The following is a 19361-nucleotide window of genomic DNA, read 5'->3' as shown; positions in this document are numbered from 1 at the left end:
TCTTTTTCTCAAAATCAATTCTAACACCTAGAAGTTGCTACTCTCGAGATTAACCAATTTTCATTTTGGTTGTAAAATCAATTGTATAACACATCCCATTAGAAGCCTTGGGGAAAATTTTATTCCTTAAACATAACATGGCAGCTATACTCTCATAATACCACCAATGTTGAAGCAACACTTTAAAAGGGCAAACCTGGTGCTATAAAGCTCCAACTATGTGCGGGTTCAGGGAGGGGTCGAATCCACTTTATGGATCTAATGTAGGCTCGAAGTTGTGACTGCAAAATCACATGCGGAGACTCACCCTCTGGAAGCCACACATTAATTCCGGATATTTGAGTTTTCAGACAAACTATAAATGTGAAGTTTTGTCTAGGAATATGTTTGTAAGTTTGCCTCTCACATCAAATAAAATGTGAATAACCCGGAGCAAGCATGTGTGCATGATATTGGTCATTACTATTTTTTTATAAAATTTCTCATTAAATTAACATAATGGAAAGTTTGAATTATATAACATGAAATGCTAAGAATTTTATTTGGTGGAGCACGCAAGTGTTATTGCGTTTGTAAAATGTGTTTTTAATTTAACTTTATGGAACAACGTTCAACAAAGTGGCTGTAGTTTAGTGGTGAGAATTCCACGTTGTGGCCGTGGAGACCTGGGCTCGAATCCCAGCAGCCACACTTTTTACATTTTTATTACCTATAAATTGTTGTATCTAAGTAAAGCTGAAGATGCTGTTGTTCTACAATTTTTTCTTTCGTTTTTTTTTGGTACAAAACAAACAATATTTCTTTGGTTGAATGATGATAAACATATATACCAGATCCAATCGAATAGAATTTTATACCCCACCAAAGAATAACTTTATTTGAGGTATTATTCCCATGAGGAATAGTCCATGCTTCATTATTATGTTTGCATATTTAGAAAACTAGTGGAAGAAACACAATACATGATTAAATTTGTTTCTAACTTGATATCTATACCATTCATTATTTATTGGCAATTTGGGCCTTCATGAGATGCTTTCATTTGTATTTTTCTTCCTTCACCAACATTATTAGCAATGTGGAACTCAGATTACAATCAAACCAACATATTCCTCCTCCTCTACATCTATATAAGAAGGCTTCTAGCATGCTAAGAAATCAAACAATCTCTAGCCAGATTGCATATATAAAAACTACAAAGCACATATAGTCCAATATGGCAGACCTTCAACAAAAACTCGATGCACTCAAGGGTCTTGTTGGTGTGCTAAATAGCATGGATGATGCTGGTGAAACTCAAAACGCACCTCCTCCAAGGCAACCCAATTTACAACCTACTCCTGTGCCTGGAAGGAATCGCTTCTCTGGAAAATACAACAACATGGCCACTCAAACAATTAAAGGTCTGAGTAACCAAACAGGCTTCACAGAAGGCAACGCTAACGGAGCCATCAACTTTGGTAATTTACATGCCTAAGGTAGCGTTTGGTAACGAAATCAACAGGACATGGTGACAAAAGCATGTATGAAGACCGTGGAAGTTCTTGAAATATATAATCAATAAATAATAGTGTGACCGTATATTTGGAATAAGAGCTTTGCAGTTTGCAGTTAATTAACAGATTGTTGTATATCTTATTCCTTGCAGTTAACACTTCTTTAATTAATGATATATAGCCTTTTCCTATTCCACCGCAATTACAACATGATTTACCATTTCATGGCCCTTTACCACCAACTCCAAGACCATTGCTTCTGCATCAATGGCTCAATTAGAAGTTAAAACCAAACAGCATATACTGATATACCTATCATACAACAGACTTAATTTCCCCATCATTCAGACATGGATCATGATCTAGGAATGCTTGTTTAAAAAGGTTAATTAGCGGGCTGAATGACGGAAATTGTACATTCCATTTTAGTAGATCTTCCATTACTAGATGCTAAGCTCATATTTGCTGTTTTAGTCTTTTAGATGAGAGGGGATGGTTGTTTGTAACAGAGTACGCTTGATCTTTTGCTTAGTTCCCCATCTTCTAAAATTTATGGTAAATTTGAAATTTTACGGGTGAATTTTATTACAAAGTGTCGTGTCCAACGCAGTAAAATTAGCTAGAAAATTTACAGAAAAAATATGTAGGCAAGAAAAATATCAAATGAATATTCACAAAGAGTCGATTAGTGAAAGTTTTAAACCTCCATTAATTTTTTTTTTCTCTCTTTACCTTTAGCGGTATTGTGAGCTAGCAAAACTAGCCATTTTACAAAACAAAAATGCAAGAACATCTTATGCGAGTAGCTTCATGATTTTGAATATCAAAATCAATCTAAAACAACTACCATTTACTCTAACAAATAGTACAACTCAATAAGTAATTGAATTTGCAAAGCATATTAGTGACAATCATTTTCCCGTCACAAAATTAGCTGTGGAAATGAAATAGTGACCTCCATAACAATGTCTGTTTGAAAATTGTTGCTCAGATTTTCTGAGGGCTTTAGTGATGAAAATATCAAGTGAGGGAAAATCTTCGTAACTAATAATAGTACATAGTTAATTAAAAAATTGGGGAGGAAATAATGATGGATCATTTAGTGACGGAATTCCGTCACTAAATCTTTCCCTAAGCAAATCATAGTATTTTTCTGTATTTTTAGTTGTGTATACCAAGTATAAATGCCATATATTTAGAAACTTATCCAAACTTTTTAAAGCAGAGCAAGATTCCTTGCGTAAATCATCAGCTGAACTACTCTTGAAAAAAAAAAAGCAAATATTACCCAACCGGCCGGTTGATCATACATGATGAGGTATGAGGTTTGAACGTAATGATATGCTCTTATACATTCTAGCCGAATATGCAGAGGAATATATATATAAATATATAAGTACTCAGTCACCTTGGTCCTTGGCATTGATTCCAGATCAACACTGCTTTAGCCTTTAGACGTGTGAATAATAATCCTGTTGTTTCTTATTCTTCGTTTAATTTGATATCTAGCAAGATAAAGCTATGAATAAATCTCCACTAGATAGGCACCTTAAGGCTTAAGCAATGTGGACAAGGATAGACGGACAGAATTTAAAGTGAAGCTCCTATTCCGCCCTCTTCCCTCTCACTGCTCCTTCACTCCATTCCACTATATTGGAATCAAACTCATCAAAATCTCTACTCCCAACTCCCAAGCCTATTTAAGGAAGTCCTATTCAGCCCAAATACCACCAAAGCTCTCTTAACTCATCTAGTTCCTTTAGTTTTAGTCTGAAGCCAAGCATTCTTTAATGGCAGGTATTGCATCTGGAATCTGCTACCTTGCTGTTGGCTCAGGTGATGGCCGTCGGCGCCAAACAACACAAGCTCTTTCATGTCCCAACAACTGCAGTAACAGTAACACAAGTAGTACTTCTGAAGAGTTGGCATATTATTCAAATGCTGGGAAGCAAAATGTGAAGGGTCTTACTAACCAGACTGGATACGTCAAGGGAAACGCTAATGGGCTCATCAACTTTGGCAACTTCTCTGCTTCCCCTGGTGCCCACCAGTGATGACAACCATGAATATATGAAGCAATTAAGAATCTATGGGTGGAAGCATCTCAATAATTAAATTAAATAACTTCTGTTATTGCCTATGCTATGTATCATTCTGATATGTTAGACAGAACTTCTCCTTATGTAAATTAAAATGGAATAATAAACAGAACTTTCGTTTTAGAACAGATGAATTGATATTAATTATTTCATATTTATGCTTTGAGGTTTGACTTATTTAGGAACTATTATTAATTAACGTTTGACATTAATCTCTAATTGAGCACAACTTCTTTAATTTGGCAGAAATGCTTGATGTTATTGACACTGCACTGGGGTTTGTACATTTGGAGAAGTGAAATGTGTGTGTGATATACGTGTGATGTATTGAGTGAGATTATAAATAAAGAGAATTATTAAGTAAACTAATAAAATGTTTAGGTGTGTGTTCAGTTCTTGGTGACTAGCTAGTACTCCAAATCACGTTTGCTCATGTTAATTAGAATTGGGTCATGAAGAAACTTGTTTTGTTCCACAATAATAAACCACAGTTTAAAACTCAATTGATTCATGAAGACATCTCAGAAACAGAGTTGATGCTCATCAAGCATTCTGATAGAAGCCAATATCAAATGCTGAAATTGACAATCAGAAGGAGAAAACTGCAAGAAGATCAGAAGCATTCATGAAGTAGATCAGAAGGACTGCTATTGAATAATTCATATCCAGTCTAAATCAACTGCTGATCAAAGAGGAAGAACATCTTTGGACAAACACTATATTTAAAGAAAGAATGTTCAAGTCAATATTGTGCAAGAAACATGAAATCTGATTCCAAAGGAGGAACTGATGCTGAAGAAGAATCATCCTTATCGAAGTCAGAACTCATAAGCCTTAAAAGGAAACTAGTTTCATGGAACTTCAGAAGCTGAAAGTCAAATGTTTTGCTAAACATGGTAGCTTATTATCCTTTGGAGCAAAAGTCTTTCTTGATACAAAGGACAATGCAAATAGAGTCGTTAAGAGAGGAAGAGTTATTCAATCCTTTCGTACAAGTCAACATCATCTTTGAAAATCACCAATATACCCAAAGCCAACTATCAACAAGAAGTTTCTCTCAATGGTCAAAAAATCATCAACGGGTAAAAGCTTCCCAACGCCTAGATTTTCAACAACTAGGATCTCGTTTCAGGGTATAAAAGCAAACGCCAGAAGAATGAAGACTCACTAATTCTTTTATCCATTTTGTAAAGTTCATTCTTTTCAGTCATTAGTTTGCTGAAGTTTCCAAGTGTTCATATTGTATAATCTGATATTAGAAAACTTTGTAAAACTCCTCAAAGCTAAGCTTAAAAACGAATTTTCATTAATTGAGTAGTAAGCTTGAGTTAGTTTAGAAACTGATGGAGGTTTGTATCTACACTCATTTTTTTAAATGAGATAGCTTGGAGAAGCTATATTCGAACACTCAAGGATTAGCTTGAAGATGCTAGGCAAAGACTACTTGGGTTATTAGCTTGGAGATGTTAGGGTCAAGAGTCAAGACACTCAGTTTAGCCTAGAAAAGCCAAGTCAGTACTTGTATCTTTGAGAAGTTAGTGGAAAATCCCTTAAAAAATTAGGGCACTAGACATACTCAGGGTTGTGGTGAACCACTATAAATATCTCATGTGATCTTTTTCTCTCATCTTTGTCATTTACTTTCTATACAAACATGAAACTCAATGTAATTTATAAAAGATCACTTCAAGCCTTATGGAAAACATATCCACAGCTATATTATGAAGGTTGTATTGTTGTACTAAACCTATCCAACATTTGCTAATATTTTGAATTTGACCTTTGTTGATTCTAACTTTCAGGACCAAGATAAAACAAATTATTGAGCTTCAAAAGTACTTGCTAACAAATGGACCAAGTTCTATCAGGCCTATGCAAACACACATTAAGCCCAAGTGGAATAAAACTTTTGTTTTTGTTGTTGTATTGGAGAATATATATTTGTTCAGGGATATATTCAAGATAGAATAGAATAAAAGCTGCTCATCAGATATTTTGGAAGGGGATCCCAATCATTGAGTAATTATGGAAGACAAGTTCTCAATAACCGAATAGAATTTCTTATCCCCCATCTTCTTCTTTTTCCGGAATATTAACTTCCCACCAATGATTTTCTTGTCGAACATATGCTTTGATCCCATTATTTACCCCATTCCTGAAGAATAATATTCTTGTTTAGGGCTATGTTGAGGATATGAATCCCAATCTTTAAAGTACTGTAAGACAAGTTTTCCAATGGATACCAGAATTTCGGATTTCAATCCTCATCTTCCTTCCCGGAATTGCTGACCATTGACCTGCTAATCTTTTTGCTCTGACTTCATCACTTTCATGGTAACATGCTTAATTACCTTATCCGAACAATTAATAATATGTTTAGATCCATTTTTAATTCATCCAAAATTATTTCTCCATCACAAATTTTTTTTTATCAAATACCACCAAACTCGTAGTTCAATCTAGCTTAAACAAATGATTTGTGTTCAAGTTTCAGCTGACCGCAGTTAGCGTTATATAAGCTTGGTCACCCGTAGAATCCTACTCAACTCGAACATGAATGCTTAAGTGGAAGAAACTTGTGGCTTAATTTAAACCATTAGTTTTTATATCAAAGGTCTCACTCTGGAACCATATCCCATACCACATCTACGATTTTGATTCGTTCACACTTCGCACTCAACTAACTCTTCCACAAGTGAGCATTTACTTATTGTGCAAGCTTCAACACCAATATTCCTCACCTGCATATAAAAGCATACCAAATTTTTCTGAACTATCAAACTTACAAAGCGAAAGAAATCAGCTTCACATATAGTTCCAAACACAATCGATCACAATGTCAGGTTCTCTTTTTAACTTGCTCCGCATCTTTGATCCTGTTGAAGATCATGTGGAGGCCCGACAGCGAAACTCTCCCAACCCTGTTGCTCCTCCTTCTCAGGAGTCACCCCGTTCATCATCGTCATTTAACAACACAGGCACACAAAACTTGAGAGGTCTTATTAACAACACTGGTTACACCAAGGGCAATGGTAACGGTTCAGTCATCTTTGGTGGCTTTGATTCAACCACTAGAAATCATAACTATCGCCAGGATATGTAATAATTTTCGATAATATATATGATGCTATCACTGAAACTGGGCTAATATGCCTAACAGTTCCCAATAAATTGATGAGGTTTTTATACCTCTTCTATGATCTCTTTATAATGTATATCTTCCACCGATTTCAGTTATTCACTATATCTTTTATAATTTCATATGCAATAATCACGAGCGTTTCATGAAATCTGAAGCGGATATATCATCAGCAAAGAGCTTACAAAAAAAAAATATCATCAGCAAAGAGACTGATCCAAACTAATTAAGTAGAACGTATCATTTTAAATAAAAATTCATTTAGTTAGGGATAGTGTAAAAAACTTGTGTAATTCATCTTTTTGTGACTTTTATCACATGAAAACGTATTGTTAAGCAACCAATTATCTCAAAAGTTTAACATGTTGAATAAAAGTGACATGAATGGTTTTATATTATATTCTAACACGTTCTCTCACGCAAGAGTCATTTGGGCTTAAAGCATGGATAAATGCACGAGCAACTAATCATCACAAAAGCTTAAGCTATTAGGTAAGGACCTCATAAATTGTTTTATATTACACTCTAAGATGTTGGTAAGGGACACATAAATGGTTTTTATATTATGTTATAAAAGGTATAAATATGGCTATGTTTGCATCACAACCGTAAACCAACGGTCACTAAACTCAATACCTTTTTACACTTTAGATGCTTGATAATGTGTTTTGACATTAAAAATGGGCTAATGTGATTCCAACTTAAAAACAAACAGAGTAACATACAGTATAAAGGCTCATTTTTCCGTTTAGTATTATTTTGGGTACATTTCCGTTTAGTATTTGCTTGAGCATTACTTCTTTCTTGGGGTCAGTTTGATTATTGGCCTGTAAAACAATTTTCAATTTATGAAGAAAACAAAATCAGTTTGATATAAACTAATTCTAAAAAATAATTCTCATTATCAATTTTTTAGACAAAATCCTAAAACATATCACATGTTTTCTAGTTTTGATTTTCAAGTCACTGTCTTTTAGCTTTGACAAAACATCTCGTTTTAGCTTTTACAAAACATCTCGTTAAACTGTTTTTTTTTTTCTTTCTTTTCTTTTTCTGAAAAACAAGTTGTAAAATCCTGAAAATCATTTTTATTTCAGAAAACAAGCCCTCACAATCTTGTTTTTAAATAGTGAAAACTGCTTTTAAAAAGAGTATTCAACCATGCCCTTAATTAGCTTTGCATTCAAGCTATGTTTCAAGAAATTAAAAAAGAGGCAAGCAGCTACCGTGATATTCTCTTCTAGCATCTATAAAAAGGTAGTTTTTCTTCAACATTATGCATAGCAAGAAAGACTCCTCCCAAATATAGTTTTTTTGCTGCTTCTCTTGATATGGCAGGTCTCGTGCGAGGGTTAGCTGACTTGATCGATGAAGGAGATGGCAGCCGGGCTGTGGCAACTCAGCCTCGCTCAAATACCATCCGCAATTCTCCACTTCCTCTTCAAGCTCCGGCAGTCGGAATTCTCAATGGAGACAATCAAAAACTAATTGGTGTTACCAACAACTCCAACGTAAGAGTAAAGGGCGATGGTAATGGATCTTTCACGTTTGGCGACTTCAAATGAATCAGCAATCCATTATCCAGCCATATATAGATGGCTTTCACAGTTCATATGTATTAATAATACTGTTCAAAAGGACCAATGATAACCACTCTGAGAATGGGATATTTGACATCCTTGATTATGTAATAATAATCTTATCAACAGAGTAATAACAAGTTGACGTTACTCTGTATTATGGAAAGCAAATCAATAGAAGCATACGGGTGAACGTGGTAATGTACCCAAAATGAAAAGATGATGCCTGTACTAAGCTACGCACCTAATAACCATCTCTCCCTTACTGCAGAGGTACCTGACTAAGGTGCTACTCTTAGTTCCAGATGTGATGCATCCCGCGATGCTATCTTTGAAGTTTGAAGTCTATATAACACATGACTTTAATAACACTTCCATATCTTACAAATCTAGTCATTAGCTTTCATACATATCTTCCGCAATTCGAAAAAATCAACACAAACTTCTTGTATGATCCATAAACTAAAGGAAAGCAACTAGCACAGATATTTGATTACAAATGTACCTTGACTTTAGCAAAGTATGAAAAGTCCTAGTCTCTCCATCGGTGGCCACAGGTTGGGTTGCAGCAAACAAAAACGAGTGTGGTGCCTTCTTCCCCTCTAGTTGTTGTCTACATAGTACAAACAATAAACGATTTTAGAGCATCTCCAACTAACTAAAATATAAAATATGGTTTCTGAATATGCAGATTTTACTAAAATTGCATTCAAAAGAGTGTTACTGTAGTTGCTTGAAAAGGAAACAAAACATTTAAGATCCATGCTGCTACGATGAAACTTCCTTGACCTACACACACCATATATTCATATAAGCATTACCTTTTCTGTGGATAGATAATGCCAGTGTTTAATGGCTTAAAAACAGCAAGTACCTTTGAAAATAACTAAACCGAGCTCACAGAAGTTCACAGTACAGTATTCACTAAGGAACAGATTTAGCATTTGAACAAAAAAGTGGTTCGCATAAAACATAAAAAAACTTCTAAGAGCAAAATTAAGTATTCACTAAGGAACAAATTTAGCATTTGAACAAGAGAGTGGTTTGCATAAAACATAAATAACTTCTAACACAGATAATTAGGTCTTTTCTTATATTGAGTAAAACACTGCATTATGAGAACATATGATGACAATATTCATATTCTGCTTCAGTGATTGAAAGTTTTCAAAAATAAAAAATGGAAAACTTTATGAATTTAAGCAATCTGCCAAGAATAATGAAAAGTTAAAAACTATGATAATCAATACTAGGGATCCCAAACAAACCATGCTGAATAATAGTAATAAAATTCAAAACTACTGAAATGATAGGGTTTAGATAGAGAGGGAGGAAAAAGGAAAGAGAAGGCTCTCAATAACTTTAAATTAGATTGATACAGCGCATAATGATACAAGAAATGTATGCAAAATACTAACCCAGTGGTCTTATTTATTTACAGTGATAATTATGTAAAATATTTTAGCCTGTTTACGTGCACAACTGGAAACGGAAAAATTCTCCATCCAGAGGAAAGTTTTGTGAAGGGAGTTATGAGCACCTTTTCTGTTTTTCGGTGCTTAAGCGAAGACAGAGAATGCAATACAAATGAGCCATGGATCACATAATATATTCTAATTATCTTACAAGATATTCTAAAGATGAGCTAAGATATTCTAAAATACTCACAAATATCCTGAAATTCCTTGTCAAGCTAAAGTTTATTGAGCTTAATGCATGTCTAGATTTGATTATTTTTTAGGATATCATTGTTTTTGGTTCAAAGTCTCCCTCTCCCAGTAAGATTTTGAATATAAGCAGGGCTACTTGCAAGATGAGTGTTGGAAAATAACTTGTATTTTACATTTGAGATTTAACAAAGTGACATTAATATTTCTTATGAGAGCAAAACATTCTACTCAGACGCATAAAAATAGTTAGTCCCTTCCATAGTAAGTAGGCAAAATCGGGACTCAACCTGGAAAAAGACAGCTTCTCCATGATTGCATTGAGAACAACGAACAGACTTGGTGCGGGGAAGAGTTGGATCTGCAGCAACATTTTGCTCTGCTTGCGGGTTCCGTCCAACAGATTGGCGTATCTGATTTCTGTAGACAATGTTATCATCTGCAATCTCCTGATCAACAGTAAATAACTGGTCAGACAGGGATATCCAAACTTCACTGACAAGTGACAAGTAAAAATTGGATGCAGTAAAATAGGAAAATAGAGGCAAATAGAGGATAGCCCTCAGAGCGCTATGCTATAGCACGGCTATATCGGTAATTTCACAACATTGTTTGAATGTGATCCCTTGAACACAACCAACGATTACAATTTGATAAGCAAAAGCAACAAAACGTATAGGGCTTAATAGAGTTGTCTTAAAATCTGATCACCAAAGCACCAAATGAAGACAGTTGCTGAAGCACAAAATTTTACATTATCGATAATAACGTAGGAGGGAAATAGAACAAGAAGTGAGTAAATAACAAATGAGAGATCTTAGTTCTTAAGCCCTTGAAACAATAGCAAGATACCTCCACCAAAAGACATGAATCAAAGACAGCATGCAAGTCTATCCTCAATACTTTTGACATGAAATATAAACACAATCAGTAAACATACAAGTCAACTATGAAAACAAAAGAAAAACCATTATGGATAATATCAATATACACTATACAATAGGGAAATAACAAGTCATCTTCCTTTCAACCTGGTAGAAAATTATATAGTGGATAAATGCAGTTCTTGTTAAAAATCAAAATCAAAATGTTGATCAGAGAACTGAGAAATATGAGGATCTTCAAAAGCAACAGTACAGTACAATCTTCACACCCAAATCCAAGCAAATCCATGCTACCAGCATTTAATCAGTGGAATGTTCAGTGTAAAATGGTGACCAGTTGGTACATGCAAGAGAGCACTAATGTCTAGGTTTAGCCAAGCACTGAAAATTAGGTTAACGAAGAAGAAGAAGCGGTTACAGATCTAGAGCAGTGGTGGTGAGGGTTTTCACTTTGTTCAACGATAATGCAGAACACGAGATTAATGGAGAAATTAGAGAGGGAATCAGAGAAGAAGAAGGAGAAGAAGGAGAACCTGGTGGTTGCAGTGGCGGCAAGCGTAGTAGAGAACCTTCTGCTCCGTGTCCTCTTTAGGGTACAGAATGTTGTTGCTGCAGAACGAACAACAAACAGAACAAGCATTCATGAAAACTATCATGGTGAACAAAATCGAGTAGAAAGAGTAGCGAATGCAAGGAATTGAGTGGAAAATGGGAACGAAGTTCGGACCATCGGCGGCAAAATTTCATGGAGCTCATCTTCGAATGAAGGAGGAGAGCGACCCTTTTTGGCGGGATCTTCTGCCTGCCTACTTCACACGCCCAAATTATGTGGAGTGAGGAACGGAAGGGGTGAATTTTAAAGGAGGTGATTGACTGCAGGGGAGATGACCGGAATTAACACTTTTCTTAATTAGTTTATGTTGAGAGGTGTTTTTTTATTTAATGAGGTATCACATAGTCGATAATCACGAAACTCAAAAATGGGTACCGAACTCTAGAGTCGTGGATTTAATTATAGACGTAGATTAGCATTTTAATCTTCCTTCTCCTTTCAAGGGTCTATTCAAAAAGGAAAATATAATTTGTTATTCATTGGTTTATCACCTCACACTAAATAGTAAGTAAGGTGCTGATTAATGAATTTTGTTTATTTACAAAAGTTGGTATTCAAACCTTAACGTTTAAGGTATGAAGTAAAGAACTACTACACTATCTCATTCCGTTCATGTGAAGAGGTTCTAGTCACATAAACTACTATGCTAACTCACTTAAAACAAATTTACTTAATTATTCTTATTTAAAACTAAAAAATGACAATTTTATCTATATAAAAAGTCCCCTCATTTTTTAAAGGGAGACAAATGTAGTTATGAGGTTCTAGCCTCCTCCTTCCCTCTTAAAAATTGAATCAAACAATATAAATATAACTTTAGAAATAACTTTTCTCCATACCCTTCCAACCAAAAAAGATGTAATGGAAATAGAAAATAATAAAAATTAACTTATCACGTATTTTTAACATTTTGAAAATAACAAAACATGTCAAATGAATTTATCACATCCTGATTCAAAAAATAAAAAGAATCACCTTTTCCCCGAAATCAAATAACTAGGCCAGATCAAGTGAGATTTAAATTTACTGCTTGTGGATACACTTTAAATATCTAAGACTTTTGCAGTGCGACAGATCTTAGGGTGAATCTTAATGAGTCCAGGATCTTATGTCACCTAAGATGTCACGTATTACCAAACTGAATGTTGCGAGGATTCTTGGTATGGAGATCACAAGAGATCTTGGCATGTATCTTGGATTTCTTTTGGAAGTGGACAGGCTTTCTCGTTGAGAAGATGAACACGAGCTTGACATCTTCTAAATAAGGCCGGTAGGCCTTTGTTTTGCCAAATCTGCTATGTCCTCCATCCCCATTGCATTTATTCTATGCAGGTGTGTATTGGCTCCCCAGGTCGATTTGCACCAGAATAGATAGTTGTATTTGCCCCTTTATTTGGGAAACTAAGAAACCAGGTTGCAGTTGGAGTTTGGTGAACTGAGCATTGCATTGTTTTATCTCATAAGCATACAAGAAGTTTGTCCTTAAAACACTCATGATACTAATGTTGCAATATTGGGAAAAATGGTGTGGAAAATTATTCATGAACCTGACAGTTGGTTGTCTCGAATTGTTACTCAGAAATATCTTTCTCAGGATAATATTTGGAACCATATCTATCCCACTCCATCCATCTCATCCCATCTTTAAATTCAGAATATTTCACTTTCGTTTAAATAAATAGGGGTTACATAAAACATGCCAAACAACTCCCAATCCAACATTAGAATCTTGGCTGAAACAAACACAGTAAAGTATTATACCATACACTCAAGCTCAACTAATTGGATAATGGATATCATGTAAAGCAGGAAAGCCATTAGAAGTAAGGAATATGGATTAACCAACTCAGTTACGAAAGACTTGAACTAGACAATAGTTAAGTTGTAAGTGAGAGTATCTAAGTGTATTGAAGCTTGCATCAATTTGAAGAAAGATCTAACTACTAAAACATCTCACAGTGCATAGGTGACAACTGACAACCAAAGAGTTAAATGTGAAAGATCAACCAAGCATATCCTGATAACAAAGTACATAAGAACAGAGAAATGCAACCCAAGCAAAGTTTATTCTACATTACCCAAACATATAATAAGCACCATATCTGCTGAAAATTGATGATTATACTGATCAAGCTTGTCAACCCACTCACCAAACTGGTAGCTGCTCCTCACATCCTTCAGTCTAATTCAGTGTCTTCTACTATGCCTCCTCTTTCTCCGGCTGCTTTTATCATCAGAATCAGAGTCTGAAGCAGATTCTGAGTCAGATGATTCTGATGATGAACTGTACTTCTTGTGCCTTCTTCCTTTCTTCTTCTTCTGGGTCTTCTTCTTTCTCCTTCGTCTTCTTTCTTCCTCTGAATCAGATGAACTGGAATCTGAACTGCTTCCTGAAGAATAATCTGACCCTGTAACTGATGATGAGCCACTTTCAGTCTCAAAAACTGAATCCTCACTATCACTTCCAGAATCAGAGTCAGAACGGTGCTTCCTTTTGGCTTTCTTGGAGCTCGATTTAGCCTTTTCCTCCTTATCATCAACATCATTGTTTTCCAAATCATAACTGACAGACACATTCACCCTCAATTTAGGATTCTTAAGTTGCTGGGTCCGGGACGGCCTCGAAATGTAAACCCGTTCATTCTTGCATTCATATGTCCAATGACCACCTTGATAACACTTCTGACACTGCGCCGAGCCAGACATTGTATGCTTAACCCCTATCCTTTCACCCAATTTTACAGGCTTCTCAGTACTCATCAGATACATCTGCCTCTTCGCTTCCCTCTTCTCCTGCCATCTGCTAGGCCCTTCTTCCTTCTGACCATAAGCATTCACATTCCGAGCCGCCGCAGTCGCCGCCCTTTCAGCCTGAGCACGACTAAGGCCTTTGGCAGCACTCAAGGCCGCAGCCTTGATCCTCTCCGCCGCAGCCTGAGACTTCTCATCCTTCTTACTAGACATGTTCTAACTATGTCCTCAAACGCCTCTTTCACAACAGATCAATAAACCCTACACCACCAAAATTCCAAAAATATTATTAATAAATTAATTAATAATCCGATCTACCTGTAATTAACAGCAGACACTAATTCCAGTGAAAATTTAGAAAATCACATACAAATCTTACGAGAGTTAGGGTTTAATTACAGGAAAAAAGCGAAATCGAACAAAATGAAACCCTATACAGATCGATTGGAATCTAGAACAATTTTTTTATCTGTTTTTGAAGAGTATGAAAATTGAAACCTAAATAAACTTCGAGAGCGGGGAAAGAGATCTTACCTCAGAAAATCCTCTCTGCGCTTCGATTCTGTCTTCGATCTGCGCGGCGCGTGATTGGGGACGAGGGAATTAGGGTTATGTCGCCGGTGCTCGATGGTTAGAATTTGTAATGCAAGTAACTAGTGTTGATATTTCATTTTACATTGTTTTATATAAACAATTATGTGATTTTTTTTTTTCTAGCTGTGAGGGAAAAAGCCAAAACAATTATGTGATTACTTGATAAGGAAGTCTCTTAATTGATATTTTATTCTAGTTTTTTTACATTCTTATTTTAATTAATATTATAAAATTCAGAACAAAGGTTATTTATTTGATCAAAATATTAAGTGGTCATGTTATTGAATGAGTTAGTAAGTCACTAGGTAAAATATTATTTTGAGGATTAGATATTTTTTATTCCCTATACATTACTTTTCATTCTTTTTAATTAAGTCCTCAGATTTAAGATCGATGAGTTTGATTCTAGAACTATAAAAATGACATGAATTTAGTTCATTTTACTTGTTTATTTGTGGAATATACATATTGAACAAACTTCCTTATTGGCTAAGGGAGGCCCATGAAAGTTGAGGAAAGAGGTAGGAAGAAGAAGGTTCAAGATGAGGTAGAAGCTCTTATCTCTTGTGACCTGGATATAATAGAAGTCTCAACCTCTCTAGAGGCTAACGAAGGGAATCAATTGATGCTTCTGCCCGCAGAGTTTTCAGAACCACAAGGAGTTATGACTAGGGCGAGTAACGCTTGGTTGATGGTTGATGACTAGGGCGAGTAACGCTTACTTGGGCATGAGGTATGATTGTACAAATGAGGTTGTTGTGAACCAAATTGCAGCCCAGATCCTTGCACGAGGCCTCCTTAGGGGTGGTGGTTGATGGCTTGGTGTTTCTTATCGAAACTAATTACTTTTTTCCTTTGGTGTTAGGTTGAGTGTCTGTCTCTTAGCTTTCGTGATCTTCTGGTCCTTACCTTTTTATTTAGTTTTTAGGTTGGTTTTCACTATGGTGGTTTCCTTACTATCGGGTTGGTTGTAAGATCCTTGTCTGATGTATAACTTTATGAGCTTTTTTCTTTTGGGGATTGTCTTTCACTGAGGGTGGGTGATTAGTTTTTTGATGTTATTAATCATCATTGTCTGCTTTGTCTCATTTTCCTCAAAGCTGTTATTAATATATTCTTATGCTTTCTAAAAAACCTTTCCAATGACCTATTTTATTTTTTACACTCCACACAAGTTTTGTATAACACATGGCAAACTATGACTAGCAAGTCTCCACATTAGACATCCTACAAACCGAATCAGTAAGGTGGACCAAAATCATGTAATTTTCATAGTTTAGGAGCTAAAACGAAAACAAGGGATTTATTGGGACAAAAACATGTTCTAACAAATATTTGCTCTTGTTAAAAGTTTAGATACAATTTGCACCAATAGGATATAAACTATGAAAAGAGAAGTATATTTTAAGCATCCTACAAGATATGAGATTGAATGAGAATGAATTGAGGCAGACCGCAGACATCAATTGCGTGTAACATGATCTTATTTTATGTAGCATGGATTTTAAAATGCCCTTTTGAGCATACATACTTTATTTATATGTATATCAAAATTGTTGTTATTGAAGATGTTCTTATTGTTCAAGGGAATTGCAAAATTCAAAATTGTAATAAGTTGTATTGAGATGACATTGAGATCGTTAAGCAAAATTGCGGAATTTTCATTTCCCAAAATAAATCCTGTAAATTGTAATTGAATGAATGACCTACATCATCCATTGATTACTTAACTCAAATTGCACCTTTGCTTCTCTCATTTTTTTGAAAATCAGGAGTAATTAGTAAGACACAAGGAAGCTATTAATGTGAACTACAAATTCAAAAAGGAAATCCTTGCAAGTTCATCATAAACATGCTTATACCAGCAAGTGCCACAAATTATAAGACAGAAAAGGTTTTATATCAATCTAAAAAACCAGTCTCAACAGATAGCATGTCACCCATTTAAAATATCCCAGTTAGAAGATTTGCAGCAGTGGAGATAGCTGCTCCAGTTATAGCACATTGCACAATCTGTTCATGAGATGAGTCATCTGAGGTGAGTGCAAGTGTTGCACCAGTAATTGCTCCTGCAACCGCGCTATTTTTCTGCATCAAATTACAGAATTAACAATAAATCATGTGTAACATTTTAGTGAACACAAGCAACAGAGCACTTGCCACTATGCTGAAGAAATTAGGAGTAGAAGGGGAAAATAGAACCATGGTTCTAAATTAAGGTTCACAATGCCCAATAGAGGCAATAATATTGAATTTTTTTAGTTTGTGTGTCGCAATAGCGATTGCAATTACAATAGCATAAACTAATAAGGATGTATTGTTCACATAAGTGTGGAGATGAGGCTTGCTAATGATGCTGTTACTTTTATAGTAGAGAAAATTATTAGAAATTTTGTGGTTTAGAACATTACCCAGTCATGAGCTCCACGTGCTTCTTTCAGCCCATATGTGAGTCCTGAATATAATCCTGCAGCCAATCCTGCATTATGGAAAAATATGTAAGGTTCACTAATTGTCAGGGACAAGTCAGAAAATGTAGCCATACTCAACTTTGCCTTGCAAGTTTGGCAGTTATAATTCATCAATGTAAAAAGCAGGTTCATATATTATGCAGAAACATATATATCATGTCTATTAGGTTGAGGAAATGTATTAGTATTACCCCACTGGAAGGATTCTTTCCCTGTATTCTTCACCTGAGTAAGAGAAAAAGATACCAATTAAGGGCAGACAAAAAACTATAGAATGTGACAAAGGCTCATCTAATTTAGCAAATATTGACATTATTTACTAGTTAACTTATGGGACATTAAGGCTATAATTTTTGAAAGGTTTGGGTGGCAAAAGTTTGGAAATGTATGAACTCACCATGGCCTCAAGGGATTTGTTGCTGGTCTCTCCTGCAAGTACAAAAATAAAAAAGAGGAACAGATATTAAGTTCTATACTTCTATTTGTAAAAGCTTATTTGAGCATTGACTTATAGCATAAGCGCTCCTGTGATAATTTGAGAGAGCTTGTGTAAAACAGCTTGTAGCTTGAGCTTATTTTCATAGGTTATTCAGATTAGCTTATGCTTACCTACAAGTTTAACTTATTTCAATAAGTTTATCAAATTAGCTCATGAATGAGAGCTTGTGCACTCTTCCTATATTTTCCTATTTACATATTTCCCTTTATATTGATTGGATTGAAGTTCCTTCAAACGATATAAAAACACACACTAAGAGATTGGCATCATGACTAAACATGGACAAAAATTTCAGTTGAGGGGTCAATATATATATTTTGTTAACTTCAATCATTTTAAGATTCATATATCCACACTCTTAATTGACTCAAATTAATGGATGCCACAAGTGTTGAATCAATGTACCTCTAAGGCCAGGCAAACGATTTTTCCTGGTGGCAGAAACTTCTGGAGGCATACCCCCTGCATTATCAATCCCAGCACCTATATATATGAACCCAAATCATACACAAGCATTGAGAAATATCAATTAGTTAATTTCCAAGATGATAAATTGAAAAATAAAATGTCATAAATAATGCATAGACTATCCAAAAAGAAATTAACACACAAAAGAAAAATGGAGTGAAGTAGGCATTATGCACCTTCAACAGCTGTGAAGTAGGCCTCACGGGACACAGCTTGAACTGCTCCTATCTAGAAGAAACAGAGGAGAGACATGATCATTTTAATGGAAAGTTAACATGAATTAATTGGAATTAAAACATGATTAATTAACTTGAATGATGACATGCAATTAATGCATATATACCCCAGCAGCTTTAACAAAGCTCTCAGCTATGCGGTTAAGAAGAGGGTGTCCAAAATCAAAGAGACCCCCTTTGTTAAAGTGACTTAGCTCATCAAGCAGAGACCGAGTCTCCAAGTTGCTGCTACCGCTGTTCATCTTAACTAAACAATTTGCCGTGTGAGTGTGTTTGAAGAAAAACAAGCAAAACAGTGAGAGGGGAAGAATAGAAAGAAGAAAAAGAAGGAAGCTACTTAGTGTGGTGACAAAAGAGCTCAAAGAAACAGACAACAAAATTTGAAGAGGGTGGTGGATTGGAGAACACGTGTTCCTGTGACCCTACACGTGGATGTTCCTAAAAGTACGAGGATGCGCATTTGATGCAACAGAATTAACACATGTCTTTTAGACAATATCATTCTGAACCCGATTATGAAGATTGAATTCAGCTCACTCATGCATCTTCCTTGTTTGTAGTTGTACTACTTCTTGCAGCTTGCGACCGAGTTTAATGTTCAAACAACACTTTATACTCCCATGTTAGATGGATACCGCATGCTTGCAATTCCTTGAAAATCATGCATCATGAATTAATAGTTGAATATCAACTAACCGTGGTTTAGACAAAAAATAATAATATATGAAGTGTAAGCACCATTTGTTATTTTTTGCTACATAAGCCCCATTTGTTATTTAAAAGTAACACAACATATTATAGTAATGTAATTTTAATTAAATTAAGTTTGTAATTTATTGAACATATGCAGATATATAACTGCAT

At 35.2% G+C, this 19361-nt stretch overlaps 4 protein-coding genes and 1 non-coding gene across 5 annotated transcripts; 2 read left to right on the top strand and 3 right to left on the bottom strand.

Annotated features, from left to right (window-relative positions):
* The first annotated feature begins 618 nt into the window (after positions 1 to 618).
* On the top strand, positions 619 to 690 carry TRNAH-GUG (transfer RNA histidin (anticodon GUG)). Its single transcript has one exon. It is a non-coding gene; the product is annotated as a tRNA-His (tRNA).
* A 2357-nt stretch (positions 691 to 3047) lies between these two features.
* Positions 3048 to 3723, top strand: LOC130711392 (uncharacterized). The gene has a single exon (XM_057560983.1). It carries the CDS (start codon positions 3287 to 3289, stop codon positions 3548 to 3550), a length of 264 nt encoding a protein of 87 aa, XP_057416966.1. The 5' UTR covers positions 3048 to 3286; the 3' UTR covers positions 3551 to 3723.
* A 4639-nt stretch (positions 3724 to 8362) lies between these two features.
* On the bottom strand, positions 8363 to 11751 carry LOC130715304 (DNA-directed RNA polymerases II, IV and V subunit 9A). The gene is made up of 4 exons (XM_057565384.1): positions 11593 to 11751; positions 11399 to 11474; positions 10272 to 10430; positions 8363 to 8927 (listed from the first exon to the last, which is right to left on the bottom strand). Exons 1-4 carry the CDS (start codon positions 11619 to 11621, stop codon positions 8847 to 8849), a joined length of 345 nt encoding a protein of 114 aa, XP_057421367.1. The 5' UTR covers positions 11622 to 11751; the 3' UTR covers positions 8363 to 8846.
* Positions 11752 to 13355: 1604 nt separating this feature from the next.
* On the bottom strand, positions 13356 to 14923 carry LOC130711321 (uncharacterized). The gene is made up of 2 exons (XM_057560884.1): positions 14764 to 14923; positions 13356 to 14490 (listed from the first exon to the last, which is right to left on the bottom strand). Exon 2 carries the CDS (start codon positions 14440 to 14442, stop codon positions 13666 to 13668), a length of 777 nt encoding a protein of 258 aa, XP_057416867.1. The 5' UTR covers positions 14443 to 14490; positions 14764 to 14923; the 3' UTR covers positions 13356 to 13665.
* A 1577-nt stretch (positions 14924 to 16500) lies between these two features.
* On the bottom strand, positions 16501 to 19065 carry LOC130713931 (outer envelope pore protein 16-2, chloroplastic-like). Its single transcript, XM_057563760.1, has 7 exons — positions 18605 to 19065; positions 18438 to 18489; positions 18199 to 18276; positions 17692 to 17723; positions 17486 to 17519; positions 17235 to 17302; positions 16501 to 16911 (listed from the first exon to the last, which is right to left on the bottom strand). Exons 1-7 carry the CDS (start codon positions 18737 to 18739, stop codon positions 16768 to 16770), a joined length of 543 nt encoding a protein of 180 aa, XP_057419743.1. The 5' UTR covers positions 18740 to 19065; the 3' UTR covers positions 16501 to 16767.
* Positions 19066 to 19361: the final 296 nt, after the last annotated feature.

This window comes from Lotus japonicus, chromosome 4 (assembly GCF_012489685.1).
Source record: "Lotus japonicus ecotype B-129 chromosome 4, LjGifu_v1.2".
Classification (NCBI taxonomy): domain Eukaryota; kingdom Viridiplantae; phylum Streptophyta; class Magnoliopsida; order Fabales; family Fabaceae; genus Lotus; species Lotus japonicus.
Note: the sequence above shows the minus strand (reverse complement) of the source record. Positions and strands in the feature narration are given on the sequence as shown.